The sequence below is a fragment of the Ooceraea biroi genome, chromosome 1 (assembly GCF_003672135.1).
Source record: "Ooceraea biroi isolate clonal line C1 chromosome 1, Obir_v5.4, whole genome shotgun sequence".
NCBI lineage: Eukaryota > Metazoa > Arthropoda > Insecta > Hymenoptera > Formicidae > Ooceraea > Ooceraea biroi.
The window spans coordinates 4722134-4740468 of NC_039506.1; the positions used below are offsets into that span (position 1 = coordinate 4722134).

At 34.8% G+C, this 18335-nt stretch overlaps 3 protein-coding genes across 3 annotated transcripts; all 3 read left to right on the forward strand.

Annotated features, from left to right (window-relative positions):
* Positions 1-4295: 4295 nt before the first annotated feature.
* Positions 4296-6734, forward strand: LOC105285992 (inactive pancreatic lipase-related protein 1). Its single transcript, XM_020033838.2, has 7 exons — positions 4296-4486; positions 4563-4620; positions 4704-4852; positions 4941-5186; positions 5685-5894; positions 6215-6371; positions 6485-6734. The coding sequence occupies exons 1-7, from the start codon at positions 4411-4413 to the stop codon at positions 6525-6527; spliced, it is 939 nt and encodes a 312-aa protein (XP_019889397.2). The 5' UTR covers positions 4296-4410; the 3' UTR covers positions 6528-6734.
* A 1398-nt stretch (positions 6735-8132) lies between these two features.
* LOC109611408 (lipase member H-B-like) lies at positions 8133-10998 on the forward strand. The gene is made up of 6 exons (XM_026974788.1): positions 8133-8208; positions 8299-8353; positions 8435-8583; positions 8665-8910; positions 10311-10511; positions 10838-10998. The coding sequence occupies exons 1-6, from the start codon at positions 8133-8135 to the stop codon at positions 10996-10998; spliced, it is 888 nt and encodes a 295-aa protein (XP_026830589.1).
* Positions 10999-11949: 951 nt separating this feature from the next.
* Positions 11950-14390, forward strand: LOC113563308 (inactive pancreatic lipase-related protein 1-like). The gene is made up of 7 exons (XM_026974781.1): positions 11950-12146; positions 12230-12284; positions 12364-12515; positions 12593-12838; positions 13367-13573; positions 13891-14047; positions 14161-14390. Exons 1-7 carry the CDS (start codon positions 12071-12073, stop codon positions 14201-14203), a joined length of 936 nt encoding a protein of 311 aa, XP_026830582.1. The 5' UTR covers positions 11950-12070; the 3' UTR covers positions 14204-14390.
* The last annotated feature ends 3945 nt before the right edge of the window (positions 14391-18335 follow it).

Here is an 18335-nt window from a genome sequence, read left to right on the forward strand (position 1 = left end):
AAAAATTATTTTTAACAATAGCATTATCGAAGTGAATCAAGATAATGTGATGTACCGAATACACGTGAGCGTATTCAGCAGCGAAAGATGCGATGATTCAGTGGCGAATCGAGATCGACCAAATCGAGTCGGCGCGGCGGTGGTCATTCGAAAGCCAGGTCCATTACGTGCTCACGAGATAGATTTAGGTGGATCTTGCAAATGAGTCTCCGCCGTGCACTTGCCACTTTGTTTCCTGGGTCATAAATACACTCACGAAGTGGACGAGAAAGCTGATCGCGAGAGTGAGAGCGCGGGAACGAGAGGAAGGAAGACAGAGGGACGAATCGCAGGGGGAGAGAGGGACGAGGAAGGATTGGTCGAGGGGAACGACGCAGCATCGTATTTTCCGGCCGTTCATGCGGAATCGGCATGTCGCAGATATCGTTTCGCGACCTTCCTCTCTCGCGGTGGCGCGGCCCAGCCCAGGCATGGGTTGGGTTAACGGTGCACCACGTCGATATGTCGCTTCTTCTCTCGGTTCACAGAGTAAGGATACGGCGTTCGTCGCGGCACGTCCTTTTACGGTGCGCACGCTAAATCGTCAGAATATGCACCGATAGGCAAGGCGATGGGGCCGTTGTAACAACGGTGGTACCGTCGTCGTGCGGCCGCGCTTGCTTGCAAAAGAAGCCATTCATTATGTGCTGCCGCGACAGCGGTGGCAGCGGCGAATATGCGGTGAGGAGACACGCGCGATCATACAACGCACGTTCATTTTTAACGTGGCTAATTAATTCCGTTAAGCACGAACCACGTTTTCAGTTTCGGAGTCTTTAGCTTTTCGTGCTGTATTCTGATTTCTCGGTGTCTCGTATCGTTGTGGATATTCTGCGAAATATTTTGTCTTGCAAGTTGTTATTGTTTGTTATCTATTCTTATGTCAGAAAATTTATCTAATCTTTGGATCATGGTCTCTGAATACAAATTTAAAATCCACTTATTCCTCAACGCTCGCATAAACCATTTTCTTTATCTTAATGTGAACGCGCTTTCGCAGTTCGTTCAAGCATTCTTCCAATGCTGTAATATACATTCGGATTTAACATATAAATCGCGTAGATATAAACCACTCAGATTCATTTTGCGCGAGAATCACGATCCTGACGAGGAGACGGGATTTCCGATTCGCGACAGGACGACGCTGCTCGCGATAATTCTCGATATTACTCCACGAGAAGACTCGCGTCTCCGTAATCTCCGCGGCGAGAAAAATCTCGCGCGTTGGAGGGGAACTCTGAATAGCGCAATAAAATTAGGCTACCATACATAATGCGTCCCGAGGTGCGCCACCGACAGACTCCCATACCTTCGCATTATCCCCGCGGTAATTCTCGGGTACGCGAAACGCATTAGTCATTTTCGCGTAGGACGAAGGGGGTGGCAAGGGGGAGGACGGAGAAGGGAAGCAGCAGGCGAAGGCAGAAAGAGAGAGAGAGACAGAGAGAGACAAGATGAGAAAAAAGAGGAAGAGAGAGGACCGACTTATATTCATCCACCTAATCCCCCTCGTGATGATCAAAGATCCCCGACCGTTGGCGGCAGCGTGGCTGCGGCAACAACGACCGCCACTACTGGATGCGCGCGAGTTTCTTCTGCAGCGTCGTTGCCGCCGCCGGTCGCCGGCACGTCGTGCCGTGGGGTAATACAGAAACGATCCGTGCACTTCCGACGAGCGGGCGATTCACGTTTTCCGCGGCGCGGTGCGGCGGCTACTTGGGAGGTTGCGAGCCGGTTGAATTAACTTAAACCTAACGCCTCGTTTGCCGCAGCCCCGCAACTCCTCACCGTCAGTGTGCGTGCACGCGTGTCTACCCCTGCACGTGGACGCACGCACACACGCGGAGAACGCGCGTCGCTGGTCCCTCGGCGGTGGCAGCGGCCGCGCGAGAGAGCCCACTCTGGACAGGGGGGGTAATAAAGCAACAAGACAATGACGGTGATTTACGCGGTCCTACGGCAAATGGGCTTACCCATAGGATTTTTGCGCGTGCAGCACGCGCGTCGGCGCGAGAGAAAGGTGGAGAAGCACCGCGCGCGATTTATTAATCTCGCCCGTGCGACACGCACGCAGATGCGACTCGAGCTCGGACCCGGCGCGGTATGGCACACCGCGATGGACGCGACGCGAGGCGACGCGACGAGACCAAGTGCTTGGTTGGGGGATTATATATTTAGCGCAGAATGCACGGCACATATATCTATCAACCTTTACGAATGGAGCTGGGAGTCTGTAGCGCACGCGATTACAATATTTTCCCCGTATCGTGCTAGGAAATTATTTTTTTCAGACATTTCTTCAGCCTTATATCACGCATTCGACGTTGTTAATGCAAATAATAATGCGGACTAACAGAGCTAAGATATTAATATTATTATATGTTATATTACATATATGTGGGTGTATTAAAATTAAATTAAAATTTACTATGAAAGAGGATCACATTGGGTTTTGAAGAGATAAATTTAATAGCTGCAAAATTTTTGTAACGATGTCATTACTGGTAGTAGAAAATTGAGCCTTTTCAATCGAGATACTGAATCGAGAACTGATGCGACATTAGTAAAGTTAGATATTTTTAATCTAACAAGGACGTAAAGCTATACGAGAGCCAATGCTATGGACTTAAATTATACTTGTTATCCTTGTGACTCACTATTATTAATATATGCATACGTTTACCTCGTGGATCGGCGATATTCGTACGTTAGTTAAGTTTGCTAATTCCTATAGAAACCTTGCGTACCCGTAAAGAAAACTAGATGCATGCAACGAATAATTCTTCATCCGCTTGTATAAACTACTGCGAAAGATTCGCTTTGGAATTTATTCCGTCATAAACATGTAATGGATACCGTCGTTTTGCTTTATAATAATGGATACACTATATAATAATATATTTCTTTTCTTTTGCTGGCAACGTTAGGTAAACACAAGGATGCGATGTATGCATCTCAAATGTTCCAGCCATTTCTTCAGTCTCATATCACGCTTTCGATGTTGTTAATGGAAATAATAATAATGCGGACTAACAGAGATAAAATATTAATATATGTTATATTACATATGTGAGTATATTAAAATTAAATTAAAATTTACTATGAAAGAGGATCACATCGGGTTTTGGAGAGTACAAATTTAACAGCTGCAAAAGTTTTGTATACGATGTCATTACTCATAATAGAAAATTGAACCTTTTCAAATAAGATATTGAATCGAAAACTGCGATAATATTAAAGTGACGCTAATATTTTTAATCTAACAAGGACGTAAAGCGATACGACAGCTAGTGCTATGGACTTAAATTATACTTGTTACCCTTGTGACCTAATACTTGTTACCCTTGTTATAAAATAAACGATGCATACAAAGCGGACAATTTCAATTTGTAAAAATATAGGACTGCAATGACGAAATAACCACTGTTTTTCAAGAAAGAATCGAAAATGTTACTTTTCTTGATGAAAATTAGATATATCAAAATGAATAAAAAAAACACATTTTCTTTTCAAAGCACTATCTTACATGTTAAAATGGTAAAACGTCTTCTTAAACAAAATCGAAAATCTTTTTCTTTCTTTCTGGTTATCGTTCAAATACTATGAAATACGAAAAAAGTATAATATAAGATACAAATTGTATAGCTTTAAGTTTGATGTGTTGTCACCTTTTCTAATTATTTAAATATATTACCTAATCATTTGCAATGTGCCTTATAGTACAGTGGGGTATATACCTTCATATTCTTCAAAATATTAGAAATATTATAAATATAAAAAATATTAACATTTTAAAAATATTAAAATATTTGCTTGCCTCTCATTAATTTATCAGAGACACTTCCGATAACTTCCACGTGCATAGCTCCTATATTACCATTTTTACATGACTTCTCACGTAATATTTCGCAATTTTCAACTAATTGCGCGATGAATTATGCAGCACGATAGTAATCATTCATAATTTTAGGTCTTTTCAACATATCTCCATACTGATACATACATACATACTGACATACATACATACTTATGAATTTTAAAAGGTTATTTATTTGATAAAACAGATAACTTTTTAAAGAATTGCGTTTAGCTTATCAATGTAAGATCCGGTTTACATGATGATGATATATACATATATATACATATATATACATATATATACATATATATATATATATACTAACATATGTGTATAAGCATTTCAGTATAAACTTTTTGTCCGCACGCTTCAATTGATTATTAGGATCTATTCTTCATTCTTTATTCTTCAAATATTATTCTTTATTTTTTATTTTTATTCTTTATTCTCATTTTTTATACTATTCTTAGAAACATCAAATTACTGGTAGTTTATACACTCTGCTCCTCAAGATGTTAACATCAGCGCATTTTTGCCTTCTTTTATTTCTCGCAACAAGAATAATATATGGTCAAGCATCGTGTTCATGTAAGTATACCTAAACTATATATTATTTCACATGTTTACCATTACTTATTTATGTGACACTACACATACTTCACAGGCAAGCAACCCGATTCCGACCATTTCGCAGATGGTGTCAACTTAATCTATTATAATTGGTTTGTATTCAAGTGGTTGAAAAATCATTAAACAATAACTAGGTACATAATCATATTGAGTCATGCGACTACTTGTTTTTCAGCACTAGTGTCACTCTTACGACAATCACCTATCCCATCACAGCGCCACAAGATATACTAAACGTCTTAGATCCTAATAAACGTACAATATTTTATATCTTCGGATTTTTGCAAACTCCGACTACCAACTATATTGTAAACATAACCACAGGTATTGCATCCATAGAGTATTAGATAAATAGATAATTGTTGCATATAAAATCCATAAAATACTAATTAGTATTTACTTCCATTTTCAGCACTTTGTTATGAAGATACTGATAATGTCGTGTTATTGGATTGGAGCAAATATTCCATGGATATCTTTTATGGACTTACCTTTGAGACCGCCGAAGGAGTGGGAAGTTTATTCGCTCAAAGTTTACAACTCCTTAAGGATAACAATTTCAATACAAGTACGATTTATATTATCGGGCACTCCTTAGGCGCTCATATAGCTGGTTTGGCTGGCAAATGCACCAATTTCACTATACCTCGCATTACAGGTAAATGGTCAAATTTAAAAACTTGCATATGTTTCTTATAATACATGCATATATGAATCCTCTTGCTGGAATAAGTAGTAATAAATGATAGATGTAACAACGAAAAGAAGAGGAAAGCAATATTAAAACTATTTTATCGTACGTCCCATTATCATCAAATATCTAACATCATTTTTTTAGTATTAAGATTTCTCATTCCTAATATCATATTTCTTTTAAAACGTAAGTATTCATTTCTTTAGTGAATGTGATATGTGATATGTGGTATTTTAATAATTTCTCTTTATATGATAAATGTGCTATACCATTTTTAGTTTACTTACATCACCATCCTATTATAAAGTAAAGATATGTTATATAAAAAGAACTGAAATTAAATTTCTGCTAAATTAATTTATATTTATATATTACAGTTATATTTATATATTAGAATTTAATCTAAGAATGAGACATTCTAAAGTAGTCCAACAATCATCAGTGTGAAATTATTGTTTATAGGATTGGATCCTGCGAATCGTCTCTGGTATCCTACTGGATGCTATCTCGCACCCACAGACGCGTCATGGGTTGACGTTATTCACACGGACATGGGTGTATGGGGCACTCCTGCATCTATGGGAACAGCAGAGTATTACGCAAACACTGGCCATCGTCTACAACCAAATTGTCCAACTTTTTCTTTATTACCAGAGGGAATAGCGGAAGTCGGTAATAACCTCTGCTATTATTAATCGTTTTGTAACTCAATTTCAGTAAATCAATTATTAGTACTACTTTCAATATATAATAACTTTACTTAGTTTCTCTAAAAGTATTGACATCAACAAAGCGTATCGCTGAATATACGTTATAAATACGTTGACTTTCTAAAATTTTTAAAGTAACAAATTATCAACTTGTTACTTCAAGTACCTTAAGAATATAACGCAAAGATTATATAGTTATTATATCAAGTCTGACAGTTAATATAGTGTTGCAACCTTCCATTATCTGTAACTTGTTTTAATCTTTTTTTCTTGTTTTAAAAGTGTTATGTCCCCATGAACTTTCAAACGTCATATACGCAGAATCAAAGTATTATCCTGACAAATACGTAGCAGTGAGCTGTCATTCTGCTGATTCGTTTCTGTCCGGTGGTTGTAAGAATAACACAAAAACTGGTGTTGGATATGCAGCATCGAATGTGTAAGTTAATAATTCATTTCTTACAGTTCGGCACAAACGAATAAACTTGTAATTATTCACATAATTTCATATATTAACCAGGGAAATATTAACGAATCCTAAATTTTCTACAGGACAGGGACATATTACTTCAATACTACATATTCACAATTCTAAATGATTCATACTTACTGGTCGATATCCATAAGTGGCATGATGAATATTTGTTGCATTATCCGCAGGATTTTTAATATAAATATATATATATATATATATATATATACAGTATATAAAAAGAATATACACTGTAAAGATATAATTATAATCACAATACTTACTCTAATAAATAAACGCATGAATAATGTGTGTTGTGTGTATGCAAAATGTTTTTAATTTCCTGAGCCACCCTTGTTGCCTACACCTTCTCGATTAAAAGTCAAATTCTTTTAAGAAAACCACATTCATATATTATACCTATAAAGTTTATGAATATGTACATTTATATGTACTGTTTTATCCACATATGGAATGTCCGATACTAGACATGTTAACCATAGTCTACAGATAGAGCTAATATTATAGAACAAGAAATTCTTCTATCATTTTCAAACAACTACGAAAACTCTTGTATTAAATAAAGAAAAAGCACAACAAGCGCACATTTCGGGCACCGAAGCGTTTAATTTTAACGTATCATACTTATAGCAAACGATTACTGGCGACGTATATAGGTATACTATGTATACTACATTTATCACAATGTGATAAATGTTCTTAACGCTTACATAATGTGATAAATGTGTAGTTATGCAATGTGATGAATGTGTATTTACGCTTACGTAATGATAAGTGCAAGAAAATTCTATATATTGTATATATTGCAAGCAGACATCTCATAATTATTGCCAATAAAGATATACTATAAATATTGCGATCAATGCGTCATTATAACTTATATTAATTCCGATAATCTTGATTGCCTACATTTCACCAAAAATATTTGCTTAGTTTATTCCTACTTAGTTTATCAAAAAGATACTTCCGACTCTTCCCTCATGAGTCTCTGTTAAAGCTAGCCATAAAAAGATACCGAGAGATAGAAGGATGGTATTATAAACTGTCAAATAAATTGAATGATGTCTCCTTATTTCTCAAAACTTGTATATCTATCACAATTTGTTATTCCATTTTTGATATTTGCGACTTTATTAATAATGAAATAATCAGTTTCTCATACTCTTTTTATTTATAGTAAAGTTAAAAAAGCAAATGTAAAATGTAAAAGCAAATTCGAGATGATTATAAATCATGATATGCAGTTATGAAATATATATTTCTGCGATATACTAACATGAGTCATTACATAACATTTACAGTATTGTCTATTGTGATTGAAAGCAGTATCACTAAACTGGATCGCAATGTCAACAATCATGATGATAATATTTTGTAATTTTAAACTAACATTGCGATAAATCATACGACACTATATTAACCAGTCATAATTTTGGATCTTTCCAACATACTCTACATATACATATACTGATATGATAGATTTTAAAACGTTATTTACTTGATAAATGCACGTAATTTAAGACATATTGCTTTTGGCTTATCAATATAACATCACATCTGGTGTGCTTTGGAGATGATATATATTACCAACATATGTGTGCAAGCATTTCAGTATAAGCTCTTTGTTCACACGATTCAATTGGTCATTAGGATCTATATTCACAAGGTAAAATTTCTTGTATTTTACGCACTCTGCTACTTTTCAAAATGTTAACATCAGCGCATCTTTATTTTCTATTGTTCTTTGCAACAAGAATAATGTACAGTCAAGCATTGTGTTCATGTAAGTACATTTAAAATATATATGCATATATTACTTGACATATTTAACGTTACTTATTTATGTTTATGACACTACATGCATACCTTATAGGTGATCAACCAGATTCAGACTTCGCGAATGGTGTCAACTTTATCTATTATAAATGGTTTGAATACAAGTACAAGTAGTGGAAAACTCATCAACCAATAATTACATAATCATATTATCATACGACTACTCTTTTCAGCAATAATGAGACTCCTGCGACAATGACCTATCCTATTACAGCGCCACAAGATATACTAACTGTCTTAGATCCTAATAAACGTACAATATTTTTTGTCTTCGGATTTTTGCAAACGCCGACTGACAGCAATGTTGAAATAATGATCACAGGTATTGCATAAAGTAGACAAATAGATAATTATTGGATATAAAATCCATAAAATATTAATTGGCATTTATTTCTATTATCAGCGCTTTGTCATGGAAATACCGATAATGTCGTATTATTGGATTGGAGCAAATATTCCCAGAACAGAAATTATGCATTTGTCTTTGCGAACGCCGAAAAAGTGGGAAGTTTATTTGCTCGTAGTTTACAACTACTTAAGGATGGTGGTCTCGATACAACGAAAATTTACATCATTGGGCATTCCCTAGGCGCACACATAAGCGGTTTGGCTGGCAAATGCAACAATTTCACTATACCTCGCATTACAGGTAGGTAGTCAAATCTAAAATTTTAAATACGTGCATATATGATTTCTCGTGTTAGAATGAGTAATAGTAAAATATAAGGATGTAATGTGAGATAAATGTAAATGTAAATATGAGGTGAATGTAACGAAAAAAAGAGGAATGAAAAACTATTTTATCGTATTATTATATAGATAATTTTTAAATCACCAATGAGAAATTGAAATTGCTAATGTTTGATGTTATTTATTCGACCAATCCTGGCACAATGTCGATGTTCGGACATTTTCAAATTTTTATAATTATGAAGCTATGCGCTAACGGGGTTTGTTAGACTTAAGGGGGTACGCCACCTTGACAGCCTCAAAAAATGGGTCAAATTCGAAGTAATATTTCTCAGAGACTAATCAATAGAATCAAATAACTGTTTTTTGGGGTTAATAAGTATGTTTTAAACTTTTATTAAAAACGTCAATCTGATACAAATATAATAATAATAATGAATTATTGCTACACTTGCTGAGCGTGGCACGGTCCGCTTGCCACCAGCACCAAATGCACCTGAAACATAAAAAATAGATCCGGTTTGGTGCATTTTGTTTAAAAATAGGTTGTCTTTCGCGTAGCCGATTTTTGATATGTTTATTTATAACTATTTTATGAAAGTTTAAAGTTCATTTTTTATAGAAAAAAAATAATGCTCAATTTTCAAAGTACCGCCATTTTGTTAAAAACAAAAATTTTTAAAAACGGCTACGCTATTTTAGCTATTTTATCGTATGTTTCCATCGTCATCAAATATTTAAATCATTAGTTTTTAGTATTAACATTTCTAAATTTCTGCTAAATTACGTTAGCTTTTACAATTAAATGTAGGATTAGGAATAATTTCTACAATTTTATTCAATATGTATTATCGTTTCAATACATATACTTGATGATCTATATTAATAACAATATCAAAATATTTTCTAAGTCATTCTACAAGTAATAAATTTTTCCTCGAACCACCCCCCCCCCCCACGCACACATTACACACACACACACACACAGTGTGGCTAACAAATTTTAGGACTGATGTAATAAAAATGGTGTAAGTGGCGTTAGGACGACAAATGAAAGCATGTAGCAACGGATTTCCAGCACCCTCTGAAGCGGCTAGCGGAACAATGTATAGCTTTACAAGGATCATATGTAGAATAATTAGTACTAAAAATGTTTTTACCATACTTTCTGTTTTGTTTATGAGCTGAGTTCTAAAACGTTTTAGCCACACTGTGTATATCTTTTTCCTGGTTATTTAATACATGTAAAGAAAGAAGTGATTATAGTAAATGAGTTCGAGAGAAAAAAACGCAACAATATTTGATATTATAATACCGACGCTTTAGATGTGAATATAATCAATGTGAAATTATTTGTAGGGTTAGACCCTGCGAATCCTGTCTTTTATCCTATTGGATGTTATCTCAAATCCAAAGACGCATCATGGGTTGACATTATTCACACGGACATGGGTGTATGGGGCACTCCTACATCTATGGGAACAGCCGCGTATTACGCAAACACTGGCACTGGTTTACAACCCGATTGTCTACAAGCTAATCTATCAGTGCGCGAATTGGGTAATAATTGCAATAAAATATTCTATTATTAATTCTTTTGTAAATTATTTCAGTAAACAAAATTTTGATAATAATTTTAACATATAATAACTTTATCTAGTATCTAAATTCGTAATCAATGCAGTCTACGCCGAATACATCATAAATACAAATATGCCTTCTAAAACACTTTAAAGTAAAAGAATATTATCAACGTGGTACTTCAGGTACTATACGCACAAAAATTAACATACAATTATTATATCAAGTTTGACATGGTTAATATAGCGTTGCAAATCTTCCATTATTATTAACTTCTTCTAACTTTTTTCTTGCTTTAACAAAAGTGTTTTGTAGTCATCAAATGTCAGTCGTGATATACGCAGAATCAAAATATGAACCTGACAAATACGTAGCAGTGAGCTGTCCTTCTTATCTTTCGTTTATGTTAAATCTTTGTAATAATAACGCAAAAACTGGCGTTGGATATGCAGCATCGAATGTGTAAGATAATAATGCATTTCTTATTCGAACTCCATTCGAACGAATTTGAAATTATTCACATAATTTCATATATTAACCAGGGAAATATTAACAAATCGTAAACTGTTTTCAGGACAAGAACATACTACTTCACTACATGATCCATGCAACCTTAGCTGGTATCAAAAAATGGCATGATGAATATTGTGGCAATTCTCTTTCCGCAGGACTTATATATAATATAAATATATAAAAGGAATATACACACTATAAGATAAAAGATATAATTATAATCACAGTATTTACTATAATAAATGCACGTATGAATATGTTTCTGTAAATGCAAAATGTTTTAAATTTCCTGAACCATCCTTATTGCTCACAATTTCTTGATTAAACGTATTGATATATTATACCTATAAATTTTATAAATATGTACATTTATATGTAATGTTTCATCCAAATTTTCCAACTCTTTTTTCCTCTGAGAGATCGTCTTTTCTACATTGCCACTTTTAATTGATTTCTTACGTAGTTGTGTTTCTTTGCTTGGATCTGCAACATTGAATCTACAACATTCTTACTCTACATAACATTAGTTCAGTTAAATGCTGCTAAAGGTAGCCATAAAAAAATACCGATGAGAGATAGAAGGATGGCATTATAAACTGACAAATTGTATGTCGTCTTATCTCTAAAAACTTCTACATTTATCAATAATCGTTACGATAATATTTTGCAATTTTAAACTAATTTCGCGGTGAATTATACAACAGGATATGAACTAGTCATAATTTTGGGTCTTTTCGATATAATCTAAATACATATATATACTGATAGACTGATAAAACATTACTTATTTGATAACAGTACGTAATTTATAAAAAATTGCTTTTTGCTTATCAATGTAACATCATACCTCGTTTGCCTTGATAATGCTATATATTATTAACATATGCGTATAAGCCTTTCAGTATGAGCTTTCTGTTCATGGAATTTAATTGGTCATTAGAATCTATATTCGAAACTTAAACAAAAATATTCGAAACTTAAATTAAAATTTTTCCTAATATACGCACTCTGTTACTTCTTACAAGATGTTAACATCAGTGCATTTCTGCCTTCTTTTATTCGTTGCAACTAGAATAATATACAGTCAAGCAGCGTGTTCGTGTAAGTATATCCAAAATATCTATATATTATTTGATACATTTACCATTACTTGCTTATGTTGACACTACATGCATACTTCACAGGCGAGCAACCCGATTCCACCTTCGCAACTGGTGTCAACTTAATCTATTATAAATGGTTTGTACTCAAGTGGTTGAAACATCATCAAACATTGATTACATAGTCATATTAAGTGACGCGACTACATGTTTTCCAGCAATGGTGAGACTCCTAATGCGACAATCACCTATCCCATCACAGCTCCACAAGGTTTAGTAGGTGTCTTAGATCCTAATAAACGTACAATATTTTATGTCTTCGGATTTTGGCAAACGCCGACTGACAGCAATGTTGAAACAATGACCAAAGGTATTGCATCCACAAAATAGATAATTATTGCATATAAAATCGATAAACTACAAATTGACATTTGTTTCCATGATCAGCACTTTGTTATGGAGATACTGATAATGTCGTGTTATTGGATTGGAGCAAATATTCCACGGATATCAATTATGCAAGTGCCTTTAAGAACGCCGAAGGAGTGGGAAGTTTATTCGCTCAAAGTTTACAACTCCTTAAGGATAACAATTTCAATACAAGTACGATTTATATTATCGGGCACTCCTTAGGCGCTCATATAAGTGGTTTGGCTGGCAAATGCACAAATTTCACTATACCTCGCATTACAGGTAAGTGGTCAAACTTAAAAACATGCAAATGTTTTTATAATACATGCATATAAGAATCCTCGTGCTGGAATAATAAAACTTTTATTCGAAATATTTTTCCATATCTCTCTTCTTTTCGGCGATATTCGTTTAAAAATAAGAAAACCGATATTTTTCGAGGGAATGTTTCCATCCTTAAAAGTGAATATCAGCAAAACATTTTTTCTTTATTAAATCTATTTACTCTATACTTATGTAAAGTTTCAGATTCTTTTGAATTTGACAGTTGCCAATGTTTCATTGGAAGTAATTCTACACACAAGTACAAGTTTTTAATTTTCCCTCGGACTTTATACATGTACATGTATATGTGTCTCTCTCTCTCTCTCTCTTCTTTTTTTGATTATTTAATGAATATTTGAGAAGAAGGAAATGATAGGATTTGATCCCAAATGCATTCGGGACAAAAAACACGTAACAATCTTTAATAAAGTGGCGCTCTAGAGCAGTCCTGAAATATGATTATCAGTGTGAAATTATTATTTATAGGATTGGATCCTGCGAATCGTCTCTGGTATCCTACTGGATGCTATCTCAAATCCACAGACGCGTCATGGGTTGACGTTATTCACACGGACATGGGTGTATGGGGTACTCCTGAATGTATGGGAACAGCAGACTATTTCGCAAACACTGGCACTACTGTACAACCCGGTTGTCCATTTAATTCGACATCACAAGGCATCATAGGCATAGGTAATAAACTATGCTATTATTAATCTTTTTGTAAATTAAGTTCAGTAAATTAATTTTCAGTAATAATTTTAATATATAATAAATTTACCTAGCATCTGAAAGTTTTAACATTAACAGAGTGTATCGCCGAATATATCATAAATACATATTCCTTCTAAAAAGTAAAAGATTATTAACTTGTTACTTCAAGTATCTTAATAATATAACGTAAAGATTGTATACAATTATTATATCAAGTGTGATATAGTAGGTAATATAGTATTGCAAATCTTCTATTATTCATTATTTATTCTAATCTTTTTTTGTTTTAACAAAAGTGGTTTGTAGCCATCAAATGTCAGTCGTGATATACGCAGAATCAAAGTATAATCCTGACGAATACGTAGCAGTATGCTGTTCTTCTTTTACTTCGTTTATGTTAAATGTTTGTAAGACTAACGCAAAAACTGGTGTTGGATATGCAGCATCGAATGTGTAAGTTAATAATTCATTTCTTACAGTTCGGCACAAACGAATAAACTTGTAATTATTCACATAATTTCATATATTAACCAGGGAAATATTAACGAATCCTAAATTTTCTACAGGACTGGGACATATTACTTCAATACTACAGGGTCACTATTCTAAATGATAACCGACCACGCTGGTCGGTCTCGCATTAAGAGGCATGATGACTATTTGTCCGCAGTACTTATAATATAAATATGTGTGCAGTATATAAAAAGAATATAACTATATAGATATGATTATAATCATAGTACTTACTGTAATAAATAAACACACGTATAATATGTGTGTTTCTATGTGTGCAAAATGTTTTAAATTTCCTGAACCATCCTTGTTGCCCATAACTTCTTGATTAAAAGTCAAATTCTGTTAAGAAAAACACATTGATATATTATACCTATAAATTTTACAAATATGTACATTTATATTTAATGTTTTATCCAAATTTTCCAACTCTTCTTTCCTCTGAGAGATCGTCTTTTCTACATTGCCACTTTTAATTGATCTCTTACGTAGTTGTGTTTCTTTGCTTGGATCTGCAACATTGAATCTACAACATTCTTACTCTGCATAACATTAGTTCAGTTAAATGCTGCTAAAGGTAGCCATAAAAAAATACCGATGAGAGATAGAAGGATGGCATTATAAACTGACAAATTGTATGTCGTCTTATCTCTAAAAACTTCTACATTTATCAATAATCGTTACGATAATATTTTGCAATTTTAAACTAATTTCGTGAATTATACAACAGGATATGAACTAGTCATAATTTTGGGTCTTTTCGATATAATCTATATACATATCTATATACATACTGATCTATACAGGGTGGTCCACTTAAATCGATCATCTTAGATATTTCACTTGTTTTTTTGGTGATACGAAAAAATGTCTAAGGAAAAAGTTGTACCGTTCGAAGGGGCTATCATGATGACAGAACAAAAAGTTTTTCAAGGCTATTTTTTCGGAGATTCAAAGGTCAAGATAATTTTTTTAAATGGAACTACATATTGTTGTTTGCGCAATTTTATAGCCAACATCGAGAGGAGTTCAGCGACCTATGACAACATGACCTTTAAATGATCTTGAACGCGGGAAACAGAAAAATCAAACTTTATGCTCTTCAACACAAAAATTTATTTAAGGAGGTGTTCGAAATGATGTCCTCCGACTTCAATACATTTTCTAAGGCTCCATGGACGTTCTACTTATCGAAGCCACCTTAGATTTTCGACGGTCCAATAGTTCATATTTCTTCTATTTACTTGTCCATGGTTAGTGAACATTGATTCATCGGTAAACACTCTCATGTTCTGGAATTCAATGGAATGTAAGATTGAAATAATTCCATACATGTATTGTGTGCGTGTGTGTATGTGTATGTAAATATTTATGATCGTTAAATGCTTTCGCAGTTCAGTTTATTTCCTGAGCTTCTCGATATCAGAGTTTAAATATGACTGATTATACGAAAGAGGAAAGAATAGAAATGCTTCTTATTTACGGTGAAAGCGGAAGAAGCTCTACAGAGGCGCAGAGAATGTACGGCCAAAGATACCCTGAAAAGCGTTTACCGTCTCGCGCGGCTTTTGACCGTCTTATTAAAACATTTCGTGAAACTGGAAGTGTTTGTTCACGTAAGAAAATGCGACCTCGTTTGCAAACTAATGAACCAACAGAAGTTACTGTTTCGGCTGCAGTGGCAAATAATCCACATATCAGTTCTCGACAAATCCAAAGAAATACTGGTATTTCCAAGACAAGTGTTTTACGCATTCTTAAACGCCACTCATTTCATCCATATCACATTGCATTGCATCAAGAACTTCATGGAAATGATTTTATTAATCGAATCGAATTTTGTCAATGGGCGCTACAACAGTTGGAGGTCAATGAATTCTTCTTCAACAGAATATTGTTTACCGATGAATCAACTTTCACTAACCATGAACAAGTACATAGAAGAAATATGCACTATTGGTCCGTTGAAAATCCAAGGTGGCTTTGACAAGTAGAACGTCAACGTCCATGGAGTCCTAATGTATGCTGCGGTGTTTTACACAATCGAATCATTGGCCCTTTCTTTATTGATGGTACAGTAAATGGTCAAAAACATGCTGATTTTTTGTCCCAACAATTACCAAACTTATTGGAAGAGGTGCCGTTAGAAACTCGTTTACAAATGTGGTATCAGCATGATGGTTGTCCGGCTCATAACGCACGTGTTGCACGTACAGTTTTACACGAAATGTTTCCGGAACGCTGGATAGGAAGAGGACATATCAGTTGGCCAGCACGTTCTCCTGATTTGAATCCTTTAGACTTTTTTGTTGGGAATGTTAAAGAATACTGTTTACAATGATGTACCAACTACACAAGAGAACATGAGAGAGCGCATTTTGAATGTATGTGCTAGTATAAATTCAGAAGTGATAGAAAGGGTAAGAGTATCATTTGTGCACCGTATTAGAATATGTATTGAAGTCGGAGGACATCATTTCGAACACCTCCTTAAATAAATTTTTGTGTTGAAGAGCATAAAGTTTGATTTTTCTGTTTCCCGCGATCAAGATCATTTAAAGGTCATGTTGTCATAGGTCGCTGAACTCCTCTCGATGTTGGCTATAAAATTGCGCAAACAAAAATATGTATTAGGTTGGCAAATAAGTTCGTTCGGTTTTTGCTTCGGTGCAACTTCTTTCCAATTCACTCTTGTTTTTCTCGACACTATCGCGCAACTTCAGAGTGCATTTGAAAGTACATGTTTCACATAACCTTTTTGTAAATTTAGGTTTGACTAACATCAATATTGTGTGTGCTGCGTAGCTGTAAAACTGGAAGTAAATAACGTGCATATCGTCATATTTTGCTCTATTATTTCAAGAAGAGCAAACGAGCTGCAAAGGCTCATAAAAAGATATGCCGTGTTTATGGAGATGATGCCTTAACAGAACGCGTATGTCAAAAGTGGTTCGCCAAATTCCGTTCTGGAGATTTTGACGTCAATGATGCGCCTCGCTCCGGTCGCCCGATCAAGATTGATTCAGGTAATGTCAAAGCTATCATCGATAAAAATCCATCCCAATCGGTGCGAGAGATTGCTACAGCACTTAATATATCTCATACAAGCGTAGAAAACAATTTGCGCCAACTGGGATACGTTTCTCGGCTCAATGTGTGGGTGCCGCATGAATTAACCGAGGCCAACTTGGCCACTCGCATATCCATCTGCGATTTGCTGCGGAAACGTCAAGAAAACGATCCATTTTTGAAGCGGTTAGTGACAGGGGATGAAAAATGGGTCGTCTATGAGAATGTAACGCGGAAAAGATCATGGGGACACAGCAGCGAGCCACCACAAACAACCTGGAAGGCAGGATTGCATCCGAAGAAGATCATGCTCTCCGTATGGTGGGATTTCAAAGGTGTCATTTACTACGAGCTGTTACCGTCAAGCAAAACGATTGATTCAAACACATACTGCTCGCAGTTAACAAAATTGGACCAAGCACTCCGCAAAAAACGTCCAGAATTGATAAATCGAAAAGGTGTTGTCTTCCACCACAATAACGCCAGACCTCACACATCATTGACAACTCGGAACAAATTACTCAGTCTTGGCTGGGATGTTTTGCCTCATCCTGCGTATTCACCGGACCTGGCCCCTTCCGATTATCATTTATTCCGGTCGTTGCAGAACTCTTTGAACGGAAACTTCTTCAAGGATGAAGAGAACGTCAAAAGACACCTGGATTGGTTTTTCGCCGATAAGCCTCAGATGTTTTACGAACGCGGCATAATGAAGTTGGTGGAAAGATGGCAAGAAGTCATCAATAAAAATGGTCAATATATAATTGATTAAAATTTATTTTGTGTATAAAAAAATTGTATTTTATTCCACCTTAAAAAACCGAACCAACTTATTTGCCAACCCAATAGTTCCATTTAAAAACATTATCTTGACCTTTGAATCTCCGAAAAAAATAGTCTTGAAAAATTTTTGTTCTGTCATCATGATAGTCCCTTCGAACGGTGCAACTTTTTCCTTAGACATTTTTTCGTATCATCACAAACAAGTGAAATATCTAAGATGATCGATTTAAGTGGACCACCCTGTATATATACTGATAGACTGATAAAACATTACTTATTTGATAACAGTACGTAATTTATAAAAAATTGCTTTTTACTTATCAATATAACATCATACCTCGTTTGCCTTGATAATGCTATATATTATTAACATATG

Excerpts from the sequence above, each read along its gene's own strand:
- LOC105285992 (XM_020033838.2), top strand. The coding sequence starts at position 4,411 with ATGTTAACATCAGCGCATTTTTGCCTTCTTTTATTTCTCGCAACAAGA. Across the intron at positions 4,621-4,703 it reads AACTTAATCTATTATAATTG|CACTAGTGTCACTCTTACGA; the intron begins GTTTGTATTCAA and ends CTTGTTTTTCAG. Across the intron at positions 5,187-5,684 it reads CACTATACCTCGCATTACAG|GATTGGATCCTGCGAATCGT; the intron begins GTAAATGGTCAA and ends TATTGTTTATAG.
- LOC109611408 (XM_026974788.1), top strand. The coding sequence starts at position 8,133 with ATGTTAACATCAGCGCATCTTTATTTTCTATTGTTCTTTGCAACAAGA. Across the intron at positions 8,354-8,434 it reads AACTTTATCTATTATAAATG|CAATAATGAGACTCCTGCGA; the intron begins GTTTGAATACAA and ends TACTCTTTTCAG. Across the intron at positions 10,512-10,837 it reads TCTATCAGTGCGCGAATTGG|TGTTTTGTAGTCATCAAATG; the intron begins GTAATAATTGCA and ends CTTTAACAAAAG.
- LOC113563308 (XM_026974781.1), top strand. The coding sequence starts at position 12,071 with ATGTTAACATCAGTGCATTTCTGCCTTCTTTTATTCGTTGCAACTAGA. Across the intron at positions 12,147-12,229 it reads CAGTCAAGCAGCGTGTTCGT|GCGAGCAACCCGATTCCACC; the intron begins GTAAGTATATCC and ends CATACTTCACAG. Across the intron at positions 14,048-14,160 it reads GGATATGCAGCATCGAATGT|GACTGGGACATATTACTTCA; the intron begins GTAAGTTAATAA and ends AATTTTCTACAG.